Source organism: Andrographis paniculata, unplaced genomic scaffold (genome assembly GCF_009805555.1).
Source record: "Andrographis paniculata isolate CXL003 unplaced genomic scaffold, ASM980555v1 Contig32END, whole genome shotgun sequence".
Lineage (NCBI taxonomy): Eukaryota > Viridiplantae > Streptophyta > Magnoliopsida > Lamiales > Acanthaceae > Andrographis > Andrographis paniculata.
The window spans coordinates 7,592,158-7,608,237 of NW_026137565.1; the positions used below are offsets into that span (position 1 = coordinate 7,592,158).

The 16,080-nt window shown below is 36.8% G+C and overlaps 4 protein-coding genes across 8 annotated transcripts; 2 read left to right on the forward strand and 2 right to left on the reverse strand.

The window, feature by feature from the left end:
* Positions 1–118: 118 nt before the first annotated feature.
* LOC127247614 (uncharacterized) lies at positions 119–4,245 on the forward strand. Of its 3 annotated transcripts, none has more exons than XM_051269546.1 (9): positions 130–312; positions 966–1,693; positions 1,937–2,125; positions 2,212–2,303; positions 2,461–2,520; positions 2,591–2,660; positions 2,839–3,042; positions 3,462–3,835; positions 3,969–4,245. In XM_051269546.1, the coding sequence occupies exons 2-9, from the start codon at positions 1,001–1,003 to the stop codon at positions 3,988–3,990; spliced, it is 1,704 nt and encodes a 567-aa protein (XP_051125503.1). In that variant the 5' UTR covers positions 130–312; positions 966–1,000; the 3' UTR covers positions 3,991–4,245. The 3 variants fall into 3 exon arrangements, with proteins under 3 accessions (XP_051125505.1, XP_051125503.1, XP_051125504.1); XM_051269547.1 differs by lacking the exon at positions 130–312 and adding an exon at positions 320–505; XM_051269548.1 differs by lacking the exon at positions 3,969–4,245 and having other exon boundaries at positions 119–312; positions 3,535–3,698.
* On the reverse strand, positions 4,173–6,955 carry LOC127247619 (coatomer subunit zeta-2-like). Its single transcript, XM_051269553.1, has 6 exons — positions 6,837–6,955; positions 5,572–5,731; positions 4,867–5,014; positions 4,674–4,751; positions 4,393–4,477; positions 4,173–4,294 (listed from the first exon to the last, which is right to left on the reverse strand). Exons 1-6 carry the CDS (start codon positions 6,837–6,839, stop codon positions 4,235–4,237), a joined length of 534 nt encoding a protein of 177 aa, XP_051125510.1. The 5' UTR covers positions 6,840–6,955; the 3' UTR covers positions 4,173–4,234.
* LOC127247618 (pentatricopeptide repeat-containing protein At2g20540-like) lies at positions 6,933–10,269 on the reverse strand. 2 transcript variants are annotated; one of them, XM_051269552.1, is made up of 3 exons: positions 10,217–10,269; positions 7,280–9,054; positions 6,933–7,022 (listed from the first exon to the last, which is right to left on the reverse strand). In XM_051269552.1, the coding sequence occupies exons 2-3, from the start codon at positions 8,826–8,828 to the stop codon at positions 6,985–6,987; spliced, it is 1,587 nt and encodes a 528-aa protein (XP_051125509.1). In that variant the 5' UTR covers positions 8,829–9,054; positions 10,217–10,269; the 3' UTR covers positions 6,933–6,984. The 2 variants fall into 2 exon arrangements, with proteins under 2 accessions (XP_051125509.1, XP_051125508.1); XM_051269551.1 differs by lacking the exon at positions 6,933–7,022 and having other exon boundaries at positions 7,036–9,054; positions 10,217–10,268.
* LOC127247616 (protein REDUCED WALL ACETYLATION 1-like) lies at positions 10,211–15,615 on the forward strand. 2 transcript variants are annotated; one of them, XM_051269549.1, is made up of 16 exons: positions 10,211–10,618; positions 11,475–11,566; positions 11,772–11,909; positions 11,996–12,052; positions 12,128–12,200; positions 12,617–12,775; positions 13,086–13,235; positions 13,349–13,604; positions 13,735–13,850; positions 13,929–14,015; positions 14,106–14,194; positions 14,365–14,427; positions 14,567–14,623; positions 14,701–14,797; positions 14,912–15,070; positions 15,165–15,615. In XM_051269549.1, exons 1-15 carry the CDS (start codon positions 10,583–10,585, stop codon positions 15,065–15,067), a joined length of 1,626 nt encoding a protein of 541 aa, XP_051125506.1. In that variant the 5' UTR covers positions 10,211–10,582; the 3' UTR covers positions 15,068–15,070; positions 15,165–15,615. The 2 variants fall into 2 exon arrangements, with proteins under 2 accessions (XP_051125506.1, XP_051125507.1); XM_051269550.1 differs by lacking the exon at positions 10,211–10,618 and having other exon boundaries at positions 11,479–11,566; positions 11,731–11,909.
* Positions 15,616–16,080: the final 465 nt, after the last annotated feature.

Below are 16,080 nucleotides of genomic sequence, written 5' to 3' on the forward strand. Positions count from 1 at the left end.
TACATCTGAAGTATCAAGTGCGATTTAGATTAAATTTTATATATTTATTGTATTGAAAGCTCTATTTTATCGGATAGCCTTTTTATTTTTTATTTTTTTGAAATGGAAAATAAGATGAGAGTCGGTTTATATTTCGCACGTGTGGAGGTGCGAGCCTCAGCGGTTTCTAGCCTTACGCTCTGAAGTCTGAAGTGAGCGCTGCATTTCCATGCCACTTTTACCGCCGCGTCGGCAGCGGCGACCGCTCTTCGTAGCTTGCGAATCTCTCTTGGTGTTGTTTATATGCTACGGGAGTTCGGCTGTGGTGTTCTGGTAATTTCGTGCTTTCTTATTCACGATTCTGAAGTGAATTATGCGTAGGAAGAAATTTATCGGGAATATTGTTTCGGCTTGGCGTAGTTTCTTTTCTGAAAAAAGTGATAAACCCTATAGATTCACGCCACGAACTTCAAAAAGCATAGTCAAAATTGACTGCACTTCAACTATATCAACTGCGCTTGAACTGGTAGATAAATTCTCTCATTTTTATTTTGTTCGAACAGTTAGATCAGTTTTTGAAGTGATATAGATTTTTTAAGTTCATGCCATTTGTGATACTTTTTGCCATACCAGTACATTGATAAGCTCGCTCTTTTTCTCCCCTCGCTAAAAGTTACAGTTGTCTCAGTTTGTTATCGGTAAAGCATTTATAGTAGCTAATGAAATCGAAATGTTGGAAGTTTGTCTGTTGTATGTTAATTAGTGGCAATTAAAGCATTAATTGCTTCGGTAAAATAGTGTACTCTTTGTGCAGCTACACCTCAAATGATTCTGTTATATAATTGGCTTTTTTGAGTTAACTATCTTTGCGTATTGTTTCCCCACTTACGGCATTTGACACAGTGTTTTGTTCCCCAATGTCTGAGCTTCTCTTTGTCCCCGAAGATGCACATTTATGAAACGTTTTGCTAACTGTGAAATCATAGGCGCTCCTTCCCATTTGAAGCGCTAGAAAGTAATCATGATTGGAGTAAGTGAACAAAGTTTCTCCCAAAACAATCCTACTAAGAAGCCTGAAAGCCAGAGAAGTCAATGCCACAAGGATGCCTTGCCAGAGCAGCTGTGGACAGATGGACTTATCTGCGCTTTTGAATTTGTCCGAGGGCATAAAACATCAGTTCTTTCAAAATCCTTATCCAATATCCCATCTCCGTGTCATGGCAATAATTTTGTGAAGAACCCTATGGACTCTGATGGCAGGCCTTTGGCAATGCAAGGACCGAAGCGGGACACACGATTTGATCCTGCACCCCCTGTTGAACTGGCAAGTAACCAAGCTGGGATTTTGCATGTAGATGGCCAACATGCTAGATTTAACAATATTCATCCTGTTGAAAGGCGTGAAGGGTCTCATTGGGTTCCGATTGGGTGGCCTAGACTATCTGAACTTGTCCAAACTATGCATGTTGATGCAGAATGGTCCGCTCAACAGTTTGAACTAACAGATGATGAAGAGGATCTCACTGTTGCTGACTTAGCTGCTCCTTATTGGGAAAGACCTGCTGGCCCCACATGGTGGTGCCATCTTACTGCTGGTCATCCTACTGTTGAGGCGTGGATCAATTCTGCACAGTCATTACACCCTGCTATTAGAACTGCTTTGAGAGATGAAAGCAAGTTGATGAGTGATAGAATGAAACACCTATTATATGAGGTATTTTCTGCCCGACATAGTTATTTGAATCTAGTTTATTGAAATTAGTGAAGGAGACTCAGGTTGTTGTACTGAACTTTGATTGGCATTGTGTAGATTGCAATGTCTTACCATTCAACATGCCAAGTTGTATGTCTGCTCCCTCTGTGTGTGGGTGCACTGGCACATCACTTAGCAGGATGCATATGTACAATTTTCAGCATTTGGAGCTTAGTATTTAAAACCGGTTGCCTTTTCACACAGGTTCCAGTAAGGGTTGCTGGAGGTTTATTGTTTGAACTCTTGGGGCAATCAGCTGGTGATCCTTATGTTGAAGAAGATGACATCCCTGTTGTCCTCCGTTCATGGCAAGCTAAGAACTTCCTTATAACTGTTCTACACTTAAAAGGATCTGCTTCAAGAATCAATGTTTTGGGCATTACAGAAGTCCAGGTTTTTGTGACTTTCTTTTCTCTGGGTAATATGTTTGTGTAAACCTTTGTAGTGAATTACTGATATCGCCTGCATTTACTTGTTAGGAACTTCTTCTTGGTGGTGGTTTCAATACGCCAAAGACGGTACATGAACTTATAGCATATTTAGTTACTCGGTTGGCTCGGTGGGATGACAGGTGAGATTAAAAGGTCACTAAGATTGTCTGGCTCACATACTTGATTACATTAGTTGCTTATGTGGAGTCAAATACCACAGATTTATGATCAACCTCCAAGAAGCTACTCTTATTAGTTTTGTGTCATGTTTTACTACATTGTTTTTATTATGTGAAGGTTATTCCGGAAATCCATTTTTGGGGCAGCAGATGAAGTGGAACTGATGTTTGTAAACAGGTAGCAGAAGCTGTCCCAACTCTATCACTTACGCACCTCATGTTCTCATTCTCTGTTGTTTTATCTACAGGAGAAACCATGAAGATTTGAATCTTTTCAGTTCTATACTCAACCGAGAAATAAGAAGGTTATCTACACAGGTTTATCTGTGTGTGTTTGGGTTACAGTTGTGAATAAATTCTTCCAGATTGATTATAGAACTATTGATCTTATAGATATGGATTGAGATTATGCTTTACTAGGTTTTAATATATAAGATTGTTTGTACCACGTCCTTTTACTAAATCTGTCTATATATTTGTTGGCGGTATTATGTAGGTTATTAGGGTGAAATGGTCACTCCATGCAAGAGAAGAGATAGTATTCGAACTTCTCCAGCATTTAAGGGGAAATTTAACCAAATCTCTACTGGAAGGAGTAAGGAAGAGTACTAGGCAGATGATTGAAGAGCAGGAAGCAGTTCGTGGTCGTTTGTTTACCATCCAAGACGTCATGCAGAGCACAGTTCGTGCATGGTTACAGGTTTGTATCTTTATGGAGTCTTTCTTCTGATTCCAAAGATTTATTCATGTTGCTATAAAAATGAATCTTGTGGTCACCGGCTTCCTAGCTGGTCCAGGACAACACTTAAAATGGCTATAATGATGAGTCTTTTTTCCAGGTCCTGGTTTTTGAATTGGCAAATTCTCAAATATATGTTGTCCTTGTATTTTAAAAATGTTTGTTTCACTATAGGTTTACAGTGTTGTAGTTGCATGGGTTGGAACTTTAGAAAATGTTGCAGCGCTGATAGAGCTAATCATTTTCCAGAGTTAGTGTGGGGAAGGTTTTTCTGTTTATTGTCAGTTGGGCTCAATTTTTTGTGTGCGATATAGATATCGTATTTTATTAGCGATATAAGTAGCTAACGATGTAAATTTTCTGGCTTTCGGTTATTCCAGGATAAAAGCCTCCGAGTCACTCATAACTTAGGAGTCTTTGGGGGATGTGGTCTTATTCTTTCCATCATCACAGGTTTGTTTGGAATAAATGTGGATGGAATCCCTGGTGCAGAAAACACACCGTATGCATTTGGCCTGTTTTCGGCGCTCCTCGTATTTATAGGTGTCGTGCTCATCGCACTCGGGCTGCTGTATCTTGGACTTAAAAATCCAATCACTGAGGAGCAGGTTGAAGTGAGAAAGTTGGAATTAGATGAGTTAGTCAAGATGTTCCAGCATGAAGCAGAAACTCATGCCCAGGTCCATAAGCAGCACATACCTCGACGTAACTTGCCCCCAACAGCAGGAGGCGACAGGCTTCCGGAAGACGCAGAGTACGTTCTTATCCAGTGACATGTGGAAAGTGTTCCATGTTCTTGTAGAATTTTCACAGAGCCTAAAATTAAGGATTTTGCTTGAATTTTCAATGATTATATATGCCCCATAATAGTTTAAATGTTCTTGCAGAACTGTTTACATTTGCTCCTGAAATCTGATGAGACTTGGGATTTGATATTTTATCAATGCAAGGTTGCACAGCATCTCAGCAAGAATTCGGAAAAGTTAACTGCTTTACAACATCTTCCAGGTTTCACAGGTGATCTACACATAATGTGTTTTGATATATATAAGAATGCCAAATTTACTGCAGTAGAGTAATCGATCGTGCACACACAGCTGAATCCGTCCCTATGTATTTGTGTATACTTTTTTTTTTGAAAGGGTAAATATCATTACTTGAGAAGAGATCTAGCCAGATGTTCTCGGGCAGTGGCAAGTGCCTGACTAATTGTCTGCAGGTAGGAGAATACAGCAATATTTAGGCACAATAAGTTTTATATAGAAAAAAATCAAGGACTGGTTTAGATAACATTAAGTAGAGTTGACAGACCTGTTCGGACAATGATGCTCCCGAATCCATACTATGTCCCGCTACTTTACTTGCAATGCTATTTGCATCGGTTTCCAGAACAATCCTGTTTATGTAAGAGCACATATATGTGTTAAGAATGGCCCCAAGTTCTAGCGTTTGATTTTAACTACATGCATCGAGCTCTGCAGATGTAAAATGACTGCATGAACCGTTATTTCCATTCAAAAGGCACAGCAGTTTTGTCGCATAGGCCAACTATTAGTGAGAGCATCGGCAATTCAAGGTTTGCAGAAACTTACCCTCCGTCAACAATTTCATCTATGCATAAGAGAATTAGGTCGAGATTTTCAAGGGCCCCTCTTTTGTCAACGTTGTCCCTTGGAAGTGTATAAAGAATCCATAAAGGTAATTGCAGTGTGAGAATCCATAAGGAGCTGAAGATAATGAGTAAATAAAAACAAACGTGAAACGAACACGAGCAATGGTAATCACCTGAGTAGGATAGCAACAGCATCAAAGAACCCTTGAAGAACAGTAGCCAGAATGAGTTCATTTTCATCTTCACCGCCAGTAACATAGAAGTGCAAGTCTTGAACAAACTTGTAGACGACAATGTAGTTCTCAAAAATAGTTATCTCGGCTGCATAGAAGATAAAGAGGGATAAGCTCAAGTTTAACAGCAGAGCTCCAATACACTGGCCTCGGAAATTATGTTGTGATATCCCCAGATTTAAGTGGAGTTTCAGTGACTCAATTAAACTACTCATATTAATAATATGAGTATTTCATTTTGCGAGCATTTTAGATCAATTTCAACATAGGCGACTTCTTGGAAAGTCTCTCAAGATGAGCACGAGCAAAGACAAAGCAGGATGAAATAACTTGCATTGATCTATGAGGCCTGTCTATGATCCTATAACATGCCCAGCTTGTAGAGAGAGAGATAGCGGGCTGAGGTGTTACATGATGTTAAATACAATAGAAAATAACTTACATAGTTGTCTAGATGTACTTCAACCACTAGAAAAAAATGAAATTAAAAAATTATTTGAGAGCAAGTTAAGAAAAACATTCCCCAGCTTAGAACTGGATGTATAACGTATGCACTCCAAAGAGAGTAGTAAAAGGTCTGGTTCTCGCCCAAACTGGGAAGTGGGATTAAATAAAATAAAATAAAATAGCAGTTAAAATTCATACCCTCCGTTCTGGCATTTGTTTTTTGTGTCTTGGTAAAAACTGATTTCTCAAAAGCTTCCTTGGCACCAATAGTAGGCCAGTCATCTGAAAAGTAGTTGGCAGCAATTCTCTTCCCTTCTGAATCAAGAAGAAGTATGTTCTTTACAGAAGGGCAAAACTCCTGTTATAAAGTAAAGATATTAACATCACGACGAATTTACCGACAAATGCTAAGTCGCAACAACTTTTTGCATTCACCAAACCACTTTTCAGGGATTTAAGCATATAGAAGCTGGTGCGAATTATGATTGTTCAACAGCAGAACAAAAACTACATATTAACAATGCTAATACATCCATTGGTCACATTTTTTCTTGTTTCTCCAATCGAAAACACCAGATTTCTCTTCAAATAATTCTATTCTCTATTATCTTCAGAATGCAGAATTCTGTCCAAAAGACTCAAGCACCAACTTAATGCATATATAGATTATATATGTGCAGTGATTGGTTGCTAATGTGATCCCATAGGGTAATATTTTGGCATCATTCTTCTACAAACTTGAATTCTTAAAACACAATTGTAACTTACGTGTATACGCAGGCATAGGGCCTTTCCTTCCTACTAGATATATACCAAGAAAGTTTGTTTTCTTATCTACATTCTCATTGCTGCTGCTTGGCATTTTTTTAGCATTCTGGTTTCTTGTAGTATTTCCTGATAAGCATTGAGTTGAAAAGTGTACATATTAATGGTATAATGAAAATTAGTTAGACTCCTTTTTAAGTAAACACTATTAATAGTGTGTGTGTGTGTGTGTTCAACCGAGTTTCATAGAAAATCTCTTGATTCATGTTCTCATTAGTTGGAGCTCACCGCCAAACACAAGTTACATACAGCTTAACATAAGATTCATCAAACTTACTTAGCTACCAAGTTTAAACTCCAGCAAATTACCAAGTGACACAGCTGGAAGCCGGTTGTTAAACCTTTGATTACAAAATCCTTTCACCACAAGCAACTAGCACTGCTTGAACGAGAATAAAATTTTCTAATATCTACTGGTAAAACAATTCGCCCAATTCTTCATGCAAATGTCGATATGCAACCATTAACCGAAAATCATAATTCGTTTAAGAGATGATTAGAGGATCTGAAGAGCATCGAACAGGAAGATCTGATAAAACTTAAAGCATTTCGAGCATATCCAACCGAAAGCAATCATCAAGTCCAAATCCAACAATTTGTAGAGATAGGAAATATATATATCACCACAGAGAGAGTACCATTGCCGACGACGAAGATCCAGCTATCCGGCTGCAGATCGTGCGTTTCTCGGTCTCCGGGAGCTCAGACTATGCAGACACAAAGACGACTGACTGAGACCAAGTGCAAACTGCCAACTGATCAAGTCCATCCGGTCTTCTTCCATATCTATTGGGCCTCCAACTTTGGGCCCAATAAGGTTTTTTCTTATATACACATTAAAATTACGCCCATGGGCTATAGATTAGTTTAATCTATTCAAAAAAATTATAGAGAAAATAATTTAAAATTACTGTCACCTGAAAAATAAATATACAACAACTGTATCTACATACATTATATCCGACATTTATCTTTACCCAATTTTTCACTATTTTTAATTTCTTTCAAAAATTCAAAACTTCTATATTACTATCTAACATTAACTGTTCATAAATTCCATTAAGGACTGTCGTCATCTTACCATCTGGCGGAGAAGCTTGGGCCACAAATTCACAGACAACGCCATTAACTTCAATCCAGCTACAACCAGGTGTCTTCTTAATCCTTTGCTCTCTCATCATCTGCAATGTTCTTAAACTATCCTTCCATCTTTTTTTCGAGCAATAAATGCTCCAAAGAAGCACATACACTGCATCATCACCAGGTTCCAGTTCAATTGCTTTCTTCCCCGCAGCTTCAGCCATTGCCAAGTTCCCATGCTCGAAGCACCCTCGCATCACCGATCTCCAAATAACAGCATCGGGTTCTAGAGGCATCACCTCGATCAAACTTACGGCTTTCTCCACGCACCCTGCTCGAATGAAAAGATCCACCATGCATCCATAATGCTCGATTCGAGGTTTGATTCCATACCTGCATATAAATCTCTCAAACAATTCCTCCCCTTGAATCACCAATCCTGAATGGCTGCAGGCTGATAGAACTGACAGGAAAGTCACTTCATTTGGAGCCAATCTCGAAGATTCCACCATTGAATCGAACACTTGGAGGGCACATTCTCCCCTGCCATTGATTGCCAGACCGGAAATCAAGCTTGTCCATGAGAATAAATCCTTTCTCCTCATGACGTCGAATAATCTCACAGCAGCCTCAAGGTGTCCGCTCTTTGCATACATATCGATCAGCCCGTTGTTAACAGCAACATTGGAAACAAATCCACAGCGTTTGTTGATGTATCCATGGATTGAACTTCCCAAGTTAAGTGCGCCAATATCTGCGCAGCCGGAAAGCATTGCAACTACAGTAACTGCAGTGGGATTACATTGCCGTTGTTTTTCTCCGGCGGCGTCCTGCAGATCATGCTGCATTCTCACGAACAATTCCAATGCCTCCATGGATTTAGACATGCGAATGTATCCCACAATCATTGCAGTCCATGAGAAAACATTCCTTTGTGGCATTATGTCGAACACTTGGCAGGCGGTCTTCAAGTCTCCGTTTAGAAGACAGGCATTGAGCAAGCTAGTCCAAATAGCAACATCCTTGAAATCAATGGCGTTGAACACACGCCAAGCCATGCCAATTCTTTCATTCTTCCCATACATATCGATCAGTGCATTGTCCACATTTGGGAAACCAGGCGTTTGCAGATACTTGTACGCAATTCCATGGATTATCCTTCCGTTCGCTATGTCCTTGCTGCGTGCGCAGGCAGAAAGAGCAGCGACTATGGAATGGGAATCAGGCTTTGCAGAATCCGACCATGTCAGCTTCGAGAATACTCTCAACGCTTCCGATGGCATTCTATTGTTTAGATACAGATTCTCGAGAGAGGTCCAGGCAGCAGCATCCGGATTTGAAATTCTATCAAAGATTCTCTGGCCTTCAAAGAGCTTGTTGAGCTTTACGTATGCTTTGAGCAGTTTGGAGTAGAAGGTGTGGTTAAATATGCCGAGTGTGAGGGTGTGGGCAAGGATCTGATTGAGCACACTGTAATGTGTTCCCCATGTTTGGAGGATATTTTGGAGCATATGAAATGAAGCAGGAGCACGAACAGGTATTATTGCCATCGTTGAATTGATCCAACCTAGGCTAGACCATTCATCAAGCTCAAACCCAACTATTTGTAAAAATAAAAAATATATAATACATTATATATATATATAATCATATAGCATTACAGAGTTGCGACGCCACAGAGAGAGAGAGTACCATTGCCGACGAGGCGACGACGAAGGTCCACGCTATGTAGAAATAATAACTCCGTTCATGCTGTCCCCAGCCACCACTTGCTGTCTGTACAGTGGATACAGGGTTTTACAAACGATATTTTTGAATAAAAAAAAAATAATAATAAAAAGATATTTTAAATTATAGAAAAAGTATTATAATATTATAATTTTATTATTTTTTATATGAATAATGTTAATAACATTTTAAAATATAAATCAATATAAATAATTTAAAATTTTAAAATATGTTGCAATATTTTTAATATTGTATAAATAAAATATTTATTTATTAAAAAAGTATAGTACTAAAAATTAATTAATTTAATTTATATTTATTAAATATATTTAAAATTAAGAATAAGAGTATGACGAAGCCTTCAATCTCCATTTGTATTCGTGGTGTGAGCCCTATAATTTATCTTTTAAGTTAATAGTTTCGACTAGTCCAACAAAAAAATACATATTTAAAATAATAAATTTATTAAAAATAAAAACTTATCAATTATTATAAAAGCACATACTATTTAAAATCTGTTTTAAATTAAATTAGTTAAAAAAAGATTTTGAAGCTAAATCTATAATTTTAATTACTTTTTATAATAGTCATTAGATCATTTATTAAAAATAATTTTATGACTATAATTCAATGAACGGTGCCTTATGTATGAACAGCTATATATAAAATTGAAAAAACCTATAAGCATTTTTGTGAAAGATAAGCTCAATTCATCTATGTACCCATTGCAAAGTCATAACTTCTATTTTCTCCAACATTATCAAGTACATTCTATATATATATATATATATATTTTAGTGGGTAAACTATTGTCGTCATAATTTGACATTTCATCCATAGTCTATACTAAATTAAATGCATCAAATGGTTATATACTATAATAATATTTTATATGATACATTGAAAAAATGAGACTGAATTTTAAAAATAGGGACGTGTCGGAAACAGAAAGAATACATCCATTAAAATCACAATAACATATCTTTCCTATTTTTGATATTTATAATCTTTAATTTATTAATTTACCACAATCGAAATAGATACACGTTTTTTTTGTTTTTAAAAACATTCTATTTATTTATACCGTATTTTTCCATTTACCGTATGCTTTAATAATTATTATACACAAATACAGAAAAATTTATCGTATTCAGGAAATGAAAAAGCGAGTAAAAGAAAGTAGAATAAACGAAGTGACAAAAACCGTAACTGGATCTGTGAGGCGACGGTTGAACTGGAAATCGATAAGGGAAATCTCTCCACCGACAGCTCGCAAGATCAATGATTCTTGAAGCCGAGGGGGGACGTCACATCGCCTCGCTGGTTCCACTCTCATTTCATTCTACTTCCCTCGACCGCTTGTATCAGATCTGTGCACTGTCTTCAATCCCGTTTCATTTCTCTCTCTTGAATAGCCATTGTTTCGCCGCTGTTGTTTTATTCTTTCATCTTTCTCTGTCCACACAGAGTGTTTCTGTCTGTGTGTGAGCGTGTCATTCCTGCGCAGTGGGAGAGAATTTGTAGATTTCGGAGTTGGATCGATTGATTGTGGCGGTGCTTTAATTTGCGCCGGGGGATGGCGGTGAATTCAGGGCCTGTGACACCGGGTCAGGTGGGTTTGTGATACTCTGAGCTGCTGCTACTCTCTCTAAATCTAAGTTATTCTGTTGTAGCCATTTGTTGTAATGTGCAGTTCTAGAACCACGATTTATTAGTTTTTTGGACTTGCTTCAGCTGAGAATTTTTTCTTTTCATTTTTTCGGAAGAAGTTTGATGATTGAGTAGAGTACGATTCGTTTCTTAAGAATGGTTCAACTGATCTGCACTTGACATTAGTTGATATTAACAACTATGATGTTAAATTTGATTGATCTTTGTCGATTGTTTCAGTTGCCCGGATTTTTCCTTAGCATGGATCACATATTTTTTGTTACTTTTGTCTCATTGATGATTATATGAATTAGATGAAAATGATCAAAGATTCAATACCAATGGTGCTTTAGAATGAGATTGTCTCTGCATCCATGCACTTATGTTATATGGTCCGCTGGAATATCTTTATATTCTCCATTTTCATGAGTTTCTATTCATCAGATATGCTATTTTCTATCTTTTTTGTAGCTGCACTACTGTCAAGCAAACAGTCCATAAACTTGACTCTGCCAACTTTCTACAGAATTATTGTATACTTTGTGAAGAGCAAAATGCTCTGTGAATCAGCTTTATAGTCCACTTGATTATGTTTCTTAATTTATAGTGTACAGTAAGTTTGCATGAAGTAAGAACAATGGACATCAAAATTCAAGTTTTGAATCCAAGCTAGCTAATCAACATGGTTTGTCGAGAAGTTGAATCACCTGTAGATTGCCAGCATTGTCATTTGAAATTGACCTTAGTCATATGACTGTTGTTTCTTTTGTCTATTTTTGTAAAGAGCATGCTATAAAACTTTACAATTCATGCCACAGGTATCATTTTTGCTTGGAGTCATCCCAATCATTGTTTCATGGATGTACTCAGAGTGGTTGGAGTATAGGAAGTCATCATCCCCATCCAAAGTGTGAGTCTATTTCTTTTTTTTTTTTCTTTTATATCCTTCTCATGTCATTTCCTTAGTATAAATATCTTTCTGGCTAAAGTTCCATAGGCTTTGTGGAAACTTTGGCAGCATACTAGTAGCAATGAATGCCCATAAAATAAATGAGAAGAGCCTATTATTTGTAGACAATTGTAGTGTGGAATATGATTTGCCTTCATGGTGGCAGCCACTCGGACATTAATTTGGCAGAAATTGGAAGCGAAACAATCAAGGATGGGGATGAAGCTGCTCTGTTAGAAGGAGGTCTGACAAAACCATCGACTACAAAGTTGCTAAGTACCTCTACTATGACAAACTTAATTAGGTTGGCATGCTGTAACAAATGGTTAAGGTTTTCTATCGAGATGCTTTCTGAGATAATATTCTCTGTTGTTTGTGGTGACTGTCTAGGTTTGTGATGATGGATGAATCATTTTTGCTTGAAAATCGATTGCATTTAAGGGCCATGTAAGTTTTTGAGTCATCTGCTTTCATTGAACTTTAGTCACCTTGGTTTCTCAATGAGATTCTGATGTTTTGCAGGGCTGAGTTTGGGGGAATTTTATTCTATTTTTACTTATGTGACCGCACAAATGTTTTTGGAGATTCACCCAAGGTATTACTATTTTTGGTTCCATAACCAATATTTTTCTTTCGAATATATGCACTTGCAAAATACTTAAACTTTAATATTTTGTCACAAATGCATTGAATGGCGAAGAATCAATCATAGTTAAGAGTTCTGTGTTTTACTTTGTGAAAGGTAGATAATTGTGTATTTGCTCTCACTAATAACTGACCTCAGACTTGCAGTTAGAGAAATAAATAGTAATGGGCAGCATGAGCACACTGTTGCGTGATTTTTCAGAAGGTGCTGTATAACTTGCCAAATAAAAGCATGATTTAATTTTTCTAGTTTGAATTAATAATGAGAAGAAGTCTGTGAAGCTTGTAAACAACTGGTTCATTTGTGCATTAGTTTTACTGGAGGAAAATTCATTACTCATGAAAGTTTCTCTTTCACCCTGACAGAACTACAACCGAGATCTATTCCTTTTTCTGTACATTCTCCTTCTCATAGTCTCAGCAATGACTTCTCTGAAGAAACACAGTGACAAGTCTGCCTTTTCTGGGAAATCCATACTCTATCTTAATCGCCACCAGACTGAAGAGTGGAAAGGATACATGCAGGCAAGTAATTTGTTCACAAAAACCATTGCTTGATACATTACATGCAATTTGAAACATTTCAATTGTTTTCATATGCGCCCATTTCCAACCTCTGGATCCTTCTTCAAATGACCAACAGAAAAAGTGGGAAAAACGTGTTTTTATTTTCCAGTTTCTTTTTATAAGAAGCTCAAAGGTTTCTTCTGCAGAGAATATGCTGGGATTCTTGTGTAACTCCTACTGTGCAGAGTGCTGGTTTAGAAGCTGTTTACTCTATCTTTCCAATGAATTTTCCTAATGCATTAACCTTTTCTTCTGTTGTTTCTGATAGGTCCTATTTTTGATGTACCATTACTTTGCTGCGACGGAGATCTACAATGCAATTCGCATTTTTATTGCTGCATATGTTTGGATGACAGGTTTTGGGAACTTTTCTTATTATTACATCAGAAAAGACTTTAGTGTTGCTCGATTTTTTCAGGTGACAATATCTTTGAAGTTGCATATGATAACTTAATCAACTCTTTTTTGGTTTCCACCACCTTTTGGGTTTGTAATGAGTGTCCTAATGCAACTCTGTTTTCCTCTATGCAGATGATGTGGAGGCTAAACTTTTTTGTGGCATTCTGTTGTATTGTTCTTAATAATGACTACACCTTGTATTATATATGTCCGATGCACACCCTCTTTACACTTATGGTGTATGGATCCCTTGGAATAGGCCACAAGTACAATGAGATAAAGTCTGTGATGGCCCTGAAAATTTTCATGTGCTTTTTTGTGGTTATATTGGTTTGGGAAATTCCAGGAGTATTTGAAATTGTGTGGACACCTCTCACTTTCCTATTAGGTTTGTTAATTGTCCATAACTTTTGTCTGCTTTAAAGCTTGTTGATTTTACTTTGAAAAATTATACTTTCTTTATTATGTTCTTATAACAATCTTGACATGTATCTAATAGTTGTTACACATATTGGCAGGATATACTGATCCTGCAAAACCAAATCTTCCACGACTGCATGAATGGCATTTTAGATCTGGACTTGATCGGTATATATGGATCATTGGGATGATATATGCTTATTTTCACCCAAATGTAATGTGTAAATATTTCAGATTTGCCATCACATATATTTTCATGTTCTTTGGAAATAAAATAGTATTGTTGTTGTAGGTTGAGAAATGGATGGAGAAACTGGAGGAGGCTGAGACCAAACAGAGGCGAACAATCAAAGCATCCATTGTTACAGTGGCCTCGATTGTGAGTCAATTATTTCCTTTGTGGTCTATTTTGGTCAGGTGATTCTTTGGGTACAAGTCTTTATTGATTTGTTCTAATATCCGTATTTAGGTTGGCTATTTATGGTTTGAATACATATACAAACTGGACAAAATATCGTACAACAAGCTGCATCCATACACATCATGGATACCAATCACGTGCGTACACTCTTTTCATTTAGGTTTTTTAAACTGTACTTTTATTATTCATATTAACAGGCGGCACCTCTTATGGTATATAAAATAATAGCAACTTCAGTCTCCAGATACTAACTACACTTAGGTCTCTGTTCTCATTTGTTTCTATGATTGTTCTGTTTCTTCTCTAGTGTCTATATTTGCTTGAGGAATTTCACTCAGGAGCTTCGAAATTACTCTTTGGCCCTTTTTGCGTAAGTTCTCTGCTATTTCTCTTGGCAGCCTTCCATGCCATTCTGTTGGGTTGAAATTTTTTAATCTTCTATTGAAATTCATATGGAATCCATTACTTCTAGTGGTCTCATCATACAAATAATATTATTTGGGCATTAGGTGGCTCGGAAAGATTACACTGGAGACTTACATTTCACAATTTCACATATGGCTGAGGTCCGTCATTTAATCTCAAGTATCTTGCTCTTTTACTTAGAGGTCTTCATTCATTCTCTTCAATCTGTACTTTGCAGATCAAACATGCCCAACGGACAGCCTAAGTGGCTGCTTTCTTTCATTCCAGGTTATCCGATGCTCAACTTCATGCTCATAACAGCCATTTATATCTTGGTTAGTGAATGTTTTCTTCCGATTTACAATATGAAATGACAGACTAAAGTGTGTTTGATTAGCACTGTTCCTAATTTCATCGCTGCGCTACTACTACTACCACTAATACTACAGCTATCGCACCGACTGTTTGAGCTTACCAATACACTCAAGTCAGCTTTCATCCCCACAAAAGATAATCAGAAGCTATTCTACAATGCTGTTGCTGGAGCTGCTATTTGCTTGTTCATATACTGCATTTCATTTGTTCTTCTGCAGATCCGTTATTAATGCGTATGTTCTTTACTCCTCACATGATTCTTCATATAGTTTTATCTAACTGAACTCTTGCCTATTGAAATTTCGCGAATAAACCACCTTCGTACAGGCATCTGAATGTGAGCTGTGGATCCTTTAGGACAAGGAAGTGTGTGCATTGGTGCATATGGAAATGAAGGCAAGAATACTGGTTCTTACATCATTAAAGCCTTGGAATATTTTGCCACTTGTAGATCCGAAATCAGTCAAAAGATTAGTAGAAACTTCACCATGTCTTACCCCCCCTGGTGGGAGAGACAACAAAAACATGTTTGTTTATGGGACATGCAATTATAGCCAAATGAAACAAGTAAATTTGCATCTAGGAAACACTGTTGTTGATGATTCATTTCCAACCCTCTTTGTCACATGTTATTCCCCATTTTTGCCTTGTTTTATTAGTGTAAACTCACATTTGGTGCCTGATAATGTAACACTATTATTACCACCAAATCACAAGTAGAATGCATGAGTGAGTTGCGGCATTTAATGTGGCAGCACATCATGATTTTGACTTTTCATCTTGCTTCACAACCACCATCTTTATAATTTATAAATTTTATTTTTTCATTATTATTTTCTGGGATCATAGGGCTTTGTTCCTTCCAATTTTGTTTATTTTTATTTTATTACTATATAGTACCCAAACACTCCAACAAAAAGACATTCACATGAATATTACATTAAAGTATTTGCAAACACAAACATGCTTCAGTGCTTTATTTTTGTATCCGCTACCTTCTGGTGCGCTAGGGTTATTTTTTTTAGTTAGGATTATGTTTGGTTGATAGTTGGGTTGGTGTTTGACCCAATATTTTTTAATACTTTCTTTTCCATCTTAAAATACTTTCGAATTTTGTAAAGATTGAATAATTTATAATTCTATGTTTTTCTCTCTTTAAAATAAACAAATATAATATATATATTAAATCTTATATAAAATTTATTTATGCTTAATTATATATATATATATATATATTATATCA